Raw genomic sequence first — 8744 nt, forward strand, 5'->3', positions numbered from 1 at the left:
TGTCCTGGGCTGTTGGGGGAGGGCAGGAGCCCCCACCCGGCCGCCGGGCACTCACACACTGAGAGGCAGCATACCCGGTGCCGACGACGGGCGCGAGGAGCCCAGACCAGGAGGCGGCGCTGGGTCAAAGCCGTTTACTGCCCTGTAGGGGTGAGGGGAACAGAGAGGGGAGGGGGGAGAAGAGAAGGGAGGGGAGGGGAGGGGAGGGGGGAGGGAGAGAGAGAGACTGTCATTTAAAATCACTTGACGCATGACAGGAAGCACCGGTGCCCTCTACGAGCGCCCCTCTCCCCGACCGAGAGCAGGGGCGGCAGCCCGGGAGCCCAGAGCAGCCCGTGCTCCCTCCTCGGCTACCCGGCCCACCAGCCCCAGCCCTGGCCCCTCCCCGCGGCGCTGGCTACATGGCTGCCCACAGGGAAGGAGCTAAATAAATGATGGTGCAGCTAAACAATGAATACCATATGGCCGTTAAAAACCCGTTCCATGGGCTTCTTTAATAGCAGGGGAAATAGTGTCACCGACACTACGGAGAATTAGCAGCAGGTGACCAACCTGTGTGCTCAATGACGGGAAGGGGAAGAAGCACGTAGGATACGTTCTAGATTCTAAAGGGTAACCTCTTACGCAGACGGACGTTACTCTGTGCAGCTACATCTGGGATGTGCGGGGAGGGGGCTACACGTATACGTATGTGAAATCATATGTGTTACGGAAAGAAAATTTAACCATAGTTCCTTTTCCTCCGTCTGGGTAGTGGGTAAATTTTGTTCACTACTTTATACTTTTTTATTGTTTTCCCAATCTCCCACAGGGTGCGTGTCTTCATAAGACAAAGGAAAATAACTGTTAAATTGTTTCCCAAGCAAAACCAGATAGTAGGCTTCTCTGCAGAGGCCCGAGTGCCCAGCCCCCAGAGCCTGCAGCCAGGACCCAGCGCCCAGCCCCGCCCCGCCGGCCCCGCCCCCCAGGCCCCACAGCCTGAGAAGCAGCACAGGGCAGCAGCACAGGGCCAACCCTCTCCCTGCCTCCCCTCTCCCTGCCTCTCCTCAGGACAGGGCCGCACCCCGCCTGCCACTGCGGCCTCCACGCAACAAGCCCTGTCTGTCATTCGGCCCGCCAGTCCCAGGGCCCACTTCCTACTCCTAGACCAGGCAGCCTCTCACCAGGCCTCTGCTTTAAACATGTGACCATCAGCCCCCAGTCCCAGAGCACAGGCAGGGCAAGCCCCACGGGGCGCCCAGCGGCAGCCGCGCCTGTTCCCCAGGGACATGCAAAACGCCCCCGAGAACGGCCCCACAGGCAGGTTTAGGGCTGAGGTCCCTGCATTTCCAAGCTACGTGGACCTCAGAACACCAAGTTCATCCCTGCTGTTCTATTACTAAAGAGACCACAGCAAGCTCAGGTCCAGCCTAGGCTTGCCCCATGAACTTGTCTCCGAGGGCCCAGGCCAACCCTTCCCAGTCTGCGCCTGGTCAGAGGGCACCTGACAGCCCTCGGTGACAACTCGATGCTCCCAACGCAGCCCAGGGCGATCCAGAATCCAAGAGGAAAACCAAGTAGGAGGGCGATTCCTCGGCGAGGACGGAAATGAGAATTCTTGATTTGAAGGCAGGATGCACCACAGAGAGATGCACCATCTGCCAGGGCTTCTCTGGGCACTTGACTCAAGGTGTGGGAAGGAGGGAGAGGAGGAGGAGGGAGGGGAGGAGGACGGAGGAGGGAGAGAAGAGGGGGAGGAGGAGTGAGGAGGGGGAGGGGANGGGAACAGCCCCTGCCCCACATCTGGTTTCAGGTCCCAGTGGAGTGGGAATGGTCAGGGATGGAGACCCAGGTGGGGACACTAGGAATCACCTACACAAAAAAGGTTCCAGGAGCTATGAAACATCACAGTCTTACCACCAAAGTCTGGTTCGAAAGTCTGAAACACACAGAATCTAGCTAAGGACAGACGCCAAGGTCAGCTGTAAAATGGCAACAGAAGGGAGAAGGCGGACAGGCCTAGTCGGGGGCCCGAGATGTCTCGGGACAGAGACAAAGCACGGTGACCGAATCCATCCAGGCAGCAAGGCCAGGACGGGAGGAGGGAGGAGGGGGAGCTGGTGTGGGGCCACAGGCTCCGGGCTGGACGGAGGCTCACTGCGGCTCCAGCCGGCTCTGCTAACTGAAAGGTGCACCCGAGAGGGCAGATCGTACACGCGTGTTCGTCTAGAACACTCTGGCGTACTTGGGGGTAGCAGAGCGAGCGTGGGGGGGCGCCCCACCGCCTCTGGCGCCTGACTGGGAGAACAGGGGGAAGCCCGGTCCCAAGAGGTCAGACCAGCAGTGGTCCCCGGGCAAGCCTGACGGGGACATCGACCCCCTGGCCTGGGCTTCCGGCGCCGCCCACACAGCCCCCGACCCTGCGCCACCTGGGCCCCGGGACCACCACCACTGGCTGCGCGTGGCTGAGCCAGTATGGACGGGGGACAGCGTGCTCAGGGCTGCGAGTGGGTTAGAGCAGAGTCACCCCATGCAGTTAGTGCGGCCACTGTTACCATGGCTTCCGCCACACACCATGATTGCCAAGGAAGGAAAGAGAGCACAGCCAACAAATTCAGTTACCCAGGAACAACGTGGGAAATAGGACTTTTTCTTGCCTGATAAAAAAAAAAAAAAAGGAAAAAAACATTAAACAGTAATCCAAGTACGACCTTCACAGCATGTCCTGAACTTGGTCTGGTCTACACCCACCTACACACAGCCCAGAGGACAGCAGCCCGGCGTGCGGGCCAGGAGCCAAGATACACAGAGACGACGTGAAAGCGATGCAGAAAACAACATTTTCGAGAGAAGTCCAGGGGCTGCGCTACACGTGAGGTTTCAACACGAAGGGCCACCAGTGGCTGAGGACACAGAACCGAGCCGGGGAAGGGGGCCCAGCGAGCCATGGTCCAGAAACCGGCAGAAGCGACCAGACTAGATCCATCCCGGTGTCCAGGAAGCCCTCAAATCCCCAGAACCTCCAGGATGTTTTTAATCACGGACACTAGCATCTAACGAGAAGGTGCCATCACAAGGTTTCAGGGGGTCAGGCCTCACTGTGTCTCGGGATTCTGAGGGAGGGGTGGGGCGGGGCGGGCACCTCCCCCCCCAGGGGCCGCGGGCACACTCCTCGGGGGCGGAGTGCAGGGCAGACAGCTCCAGGGCCACTTAAAACGGAGGTGCCACCGCCGCTGCGAGTCCAGGCTACGCGCTTCCAGGCTTGTGTAAGAATCGGCGTTTTCCCTGTAACCCTCCAGACAGAAACGGACCCGGGGGGCGGGCTATCACTTCCCCCCTTCCTTCTGCAGCACGAGGTCACCCCGTCCACAGCAGAAGCAGCAGAGTGAGCTCAGGCACACGGGGGCAAGACATGCGGTCCCAGGGAGAGGTCAGTATGTGCTGTGCACGCACGGCCCACGGGGACTAAGCACCTGAGAAAATCAGCTCCTCCCAGAAACAGTCCTCTTTAAGCCAAGACCAAATCTCATCTGGAACCGATTCTCTCGGGAGGCATGTCTCCAGGTTTGGTTCGGAAAATGAGTCCGCACGCGCATCTGGATGGCCCTGGGGCCCCACGCCCGAAGCCTCCACACCTACCTAAGACCCGGTCCGTCTCAGGGTGTCACTGCCCTGACGCCCCGCGTCATGGTCGGGAAGGAGCCAGGGTCACGCGCTTCCCGCCCCCGCCCCCACCGTGGCTGCTCTGAGGACGCCCCACCCCCAAAGGCGTCCCCCCCCACCGGCCCGTTTCTGCTCGTGCCTGTTCCCACGCCACGGGGCATCCGAGGCAAGAAACAGGATGACAGAGGAAGGCTAATACTAACTGCGGGTTCATCACAAGCTGCAAAAATCACGAACTGGAAAAAATAATCAGGGACCGTCTTTATCACTCAGGAAGACTCGCCCTAAACCTTCCCCGTGTTCTTGGGGAGGAAGGGCAAAGTCAGCGTGAGCTGCCCCACCCCTCCCGCCGTAACAGCATGAAAACAGCCACTGCCCAAGGTGGCCCGAAACCCCCAAACCCGAGGAGAGTTCATTTTATACTTCTGCTCCCTGAGGACCCTGCTCCCCTATATTGCTCTTCTAGAATGTGCTCCTTCCTGAAATACGTACACTTGAAGGAAGAGCTCCCGTAAGGGAGAGCGGGAACCCGGAACACCGCACTAGGTGGACAAAAAGCGGCTGTTCAGAGCGGACTGTGCGCCAAGTCCAGCCCTCCCTGAATGTGCCACGGCGGGGGCGGAAAGCTGCTCTAAGCAACTGAAAATTTCTAGGGCCGCCCGGGTGCCTCAGTTGAGCGTCAGATTCTTGATTTCAGCTCAGGTCATGGTCCCAAGGTCCATTGGGACCATTCCCAAGGTCGTGGAATCAAGCCCGGCATTAGGCTCTATGCTGAACACGGACGGAGCCTGCTTGGGATTCTTCCTCCCCCCTCCATCTCTCATTTTCTCAAAAAAAAAGAAAAAAAGCTGAAAATCTCTAGACTTGCATCCCTATCATTTTCATAAAACGAGAACTGCCTCTATGACTCAAAACCGAGGCAGAAGCCAGGGCTCACGGGGCCTCGGCCGCTGCTCCGGGGCCGGCTACGCAAGGTCACGCGGTCGGCCACCCAGACCACAGTCCTGACGGGCCAGGGGCTGAATCAGGGCACAAACTATGACCTTCACTCGAGGTACAGGGAGACGTGCGGACGCGGAAAGACCCCGGCCACCGAGCCGTGTGGGGCGCAGAGCAGCCCCCAGACCCCACAGCGTGCAGCATAACAATACGATTTTACGGGCCGAGGAAGAAGCGCAAGGATACAAACGCGGGGTGGAAACAGGAAACATTTCCTCTTTACTTCATAAACCTCTGCGCCGACTCAAACTCTCTGCGTTGAGGAGGTAGCACCGCTTCAATCCTAACGCCAACTTGTTTCTTAATTCTCAGTCCCCCAAAACCATCTTCACGTCATACGTAACGTATTTGCCCAGCGGGGTCACACTTTTCTAAAACGCGGAGTCCGCACGTACAAGCTCACGGGGTTCCCTTCTGCCCCCACCGCACACCGGCCGAGAACCTCCCAGCCTGGAAGCACCTTGACGGCAGTGGCGCCACGNCGGAAGCATCAGAGCTCCGGGCAACGGGCCCCACGGGGACCAGAGGACAGCAACAGGCTCCGTGTCCCCTCAGGAGGGGGTGACACCGCCTCGGGTAGGTTTCTCAAACGGAGTTTTCCTCTTCAAAGTTCGAGAACCTCACTTGGTAATGTGCAACGTTACTCCTCCAAATCCAAACAGTGTCATGTAAAAGGTCTAAGACTTACCCTTTGTCAAAGAATGACGTATGTCCTGCCCGAGAGAACTTTGTGCCGTTGCTATTCATCACCCCACAGTTAACGTTCCCTGAAATGTAGGATTTTCGTGAGGCTTGGTCCTTGGCAAAATTCCTGCAAGCTGCTAACTTGGATTCTAAAGCCTGCGGAAAGAAGAAGGAATGATGTGGTTGTCAGAACAGTAACTGTGCATAAAAACCTGCATTTTAAAACAGTTCTATTTCAAGACTAAAATTATACTCTCTCAGTGCACAACGGTAGCCATTCACGCCACAGTCGATCGCCTCACTAGCAGAAAGAGGGAATGTTTACACGGACTCCTACCTCATGAGCTCAGAACAGGTTACTGCCCTCAGTGTAACTAAGGAACACAGCTGTAATCCTCATCTCACACTAAGAACCAGGTGGCATGAACAGAGACAGATGCCAGGTTCCTTTCTGAGTGGTGGGTGGATTCTTAAAGAGCCACTGATTTACTACATTCAAGACAGTCATTCAGGGGCGCCTGGGTGGCTCAGTCGGTTGAGCATCCGACTTCGGCTCAGGTCATGATCTCTATAGTTCGTGGGTTCGAGCTCCGCGTCGGGCTCTGTGTTGACAGCTCGGAGCCTGGAGCCTGTTTCAGATTCTGTGTCTCCCTCTCTCTCTGCCCCTCCCCCACTTGTGCTCTGCCTCTGTCTCTCAAAAATAAATGTAAAAAAAAAATTTTTTTAACACTCATTCAAATACTTGCTGAGGGGACGCTGTCCTACAGCAGGAGCTGTGCCAGCGATCAGTGGGACAGACCTGCGAGCGCGGTGCGGGGTCTGGCACTCGGGAAGAGTGGTCTGGAAATGAAGACTTAGAACGTATTCACGCCAGGAAGGAGACAAAGTCATGGCCGTGAATGAGAAGATGAAGAACTCAAGGACAGAACTCTGAATAAAATCAACACTGAAAGGGCGGGCACGAGACGCACCAAGATGCCAAAGAGGAACGGCAGGAAGCAGACCTGACAGAGCATCAGAGAAGCGAAGAAGGCATCACGCGCACATACGCTTGCTCGCTCGCTCGCTCTCTCTAAGAAAAAGGAGGGAGCGCCTGGTTATTTCAGTCAGCTAAGCCACCTGTTTTTTATGTTATTTTTTATTTATTACAGGGAGAGACAGAGCATACGCGAGGGAGGGGCAGAGAGAGAGGGAGACAGAAGTGGAAGCAGCTCCAGGCCCCGAGCCATTAGCACAGAGCCCAGTGTGAGGCTCAAACTCATGAACCGCGAGATCTTGACCTGAGCTGGAGTCAGACACAACAGACTGAGCCACCCAGGCGCCTAGAGATGACTCCTGATTTCGGCTCAGATCATGATCCCACTAGTGAGATGGAGCCCCGCGCCAGGCTCCCGCAGAGCATGGAGCCTGCTTGAGATTCATTCTCTCTCCTTCTCACCTGCTTGCTCGCTCTCTAATTTTTTTTTTTAAAACGCATTTAAAAAAAGTCGGCGTTGGGGCGCCTGGGTAGCTTAGTCGGTTAAGCGTCCGACTTTTGCTTACGTCATGATCTCACGGTTCGTGGGTTCGAGCCCCGCGTCGGGCTCTGTGCTGACTGCCAGCTCAGAGCCTGGAGCCTGTTTCAGAGTGTGTGACTCCCTCTCTCTCTGACCCTCCCCTGCTCACGCTCTCTCTCTCCTAGAAATAAATAAAACATTTTAAAAAAATAAATAAAAAGTTTAAAAAGTCGGTGTTGAACGTTTCAAGTAGAATTAGGACAGAACAAAGAGCGTCCACTGGGTTTGGCGGTGGTGAGATCGGCCACGAGCGGTTCTAGAGGAGTGAGCAGGGACAGAGCCGACTACGCTGCCTGGGGAGTGTGAACCTGGTCAAAAATGCTAACAATAAATGAAGACACGTTTTCAGAAAGCTGGGCTGTGAGGGAAGGGAGAAGGAGGCTGACAGCTAAAGAGACATACAGGGTAAAGGAAAGAATGGATGCTTTTACCTGCATTAAAGATCGTAGGATTTGTAATAGACAAATACCACATATAAAGTACGTGCAGAACACATAACGTGTAACCCGTACAGGTTTCACACAAAGACTACAATACAGTGAGAGGCTGAAAATACAGGACACCCCAACGAGAGGGCTGGGACCCCGGGCACAGAGGGACAAAACCAGCCGTGGGCAGAACACGATGCTCTGGCCACGGAGATAACACGGGAGAGGTGGCTACAGAGGCAGTAAGGGGCGGAAGGAAGGAAGGGGACACCAAAGACGCGGGATCACATGGCCTGGGTCTCGCGCACTGGCAGAGGACGCAGGGCTGGGGAGGGGCTTCCAGATCAAGTCGACGGACAAAGCGGGGCAAACAAGTGGAAAATGAAACATTCCCAGAGCACGCGAGGCCGGCAAACGGCCGCAGACCAAAGTTACGGGTGGGCCGTCAGCGGAACCGATAAGCCACGCAGGGAACAGAGGTTTAAGCGTGACGTGTAAAGTCACAAAAATAACCAAGAGAACAAAAACTAAAAAACTGGGGGGATGTGAGTTGAATTCCTCATCTTTTTGCTTAAAACTGAGAAGACACCAAAACATAAGCACACTGAGTTAGGGAGCTAAGTGCCGCAATCCTTATGACAAGCGGGATTTTAAATACGGCTCTGTGAGGAGGGAACATTACGTACTGTAAGAAACGATTTTTATTGCTTTTCATACGAGGTTGAAATGCAGAGTTAGAGTCACTCTGATGGTCAGAAAATTATTTTATCAGCCAGAGAAGGCAAACCCAGGACCCTGTGCCCTGGCCTCCCATTTCTTCGTTATGTGACACATAATGCAATTTCTGCTTTTTTCAGACAATGTCTGTCGCAAAGAAGTGAGTGGAGGGGCAGCGGACAGTCCCGGGGGTACCTCACTGAGGAGACAAGTCGCCAAGAAACAGGAAAGGGAACCAAGGCAGGAGGTGCGGCGTTCACAGCGGCGAAAATCCACACACTTATGCCACCGCCTGAGATCCGGATCCAGGGAAGGGGACGTGCCGCCGCCACACTGATGGACTGCACGTTCCCTCTGCGGCCAAGACGACCGTGAGTCGGCGGCGACGGGGAGGCCATCTGCGGGGCCCGGGGCGAGCGGAAGAAACGAAAGCGAGAGACAGCTGAACAGCGAGAGTCCCGCCACCGGTGAGGTCAGGGCGTGGCTTCTCCCCAAGGCAAAGAACTGAATCAGCAGAAAACGAGTTTAACATTGAAAGCCCGGCCGTCCTGGAAGTTCAGAGCCAAGGGGACCGCACAGAGGCCGAGGTGGCCAGGAGCGCTAAGACGCCCGTGACAAAGAGCGGGAAGGCCGGCCGCGCGCCGGGGCTAGTTCCCACGGTGAGGTGGCTGAGCGGGTGGCCGGGCCACCCTGCAGGGACAGGCTGCGGGGCGGGGGG

At 56.3% G+C, this 8744-nt stretch overlaps 1 protein-coding gene across 3 annotated transcripts in view; it reads right to left on the reverse strand.

Annotated features, from left to right (window-relative positions):
• Positions 1-6: 6 nt before the first annotated feature.
• Positions 7-8744, reverse strand: part of NDEL1 (nudE neurodevelopment protein 1 like 1) — a 42356-nt gene continuing 33618 nt past the window's right edge. For 2 of the 3 annotated variants that reach the window (XM_077746538.1, XM_077746539.1), the window contains 2 exons: positions 5330-5481; positions 7-142 (listed from right to left, as the gene is read on the reverse strand). In XM_077746538.1, the coding sequence (XP_077602664.1) occupies positions 52-142; positions 5330-5481 (243 nt within the window). In that variant the 3' untranslated portion in view covers positions 7-51. Of the gene's footprint in view, positions 143-2553; positions 2637-5329; positions 5482-8744 lie in introns of all 3 variants that reach the window. The other variant, XM_077746537.1, reaches the window with a different exon arrangement.

The sequence above is a fragment of the Crocuta crocuta genome, unplaced genomic scaffold, assembly GCF_008692635.1.
Source record: "Crocuta crocuta isolate KB4526 unplaced genomic scaffold, BGI_CrCroc_1.0 scaffold139, whole genome shotgun sequence".
Lineage (NCBI taxonomy): Eukaryota > Metazoa > Chordata > Mammalia > Carnivora > Hyaenidae > Crocuta > Crocuta crocuta.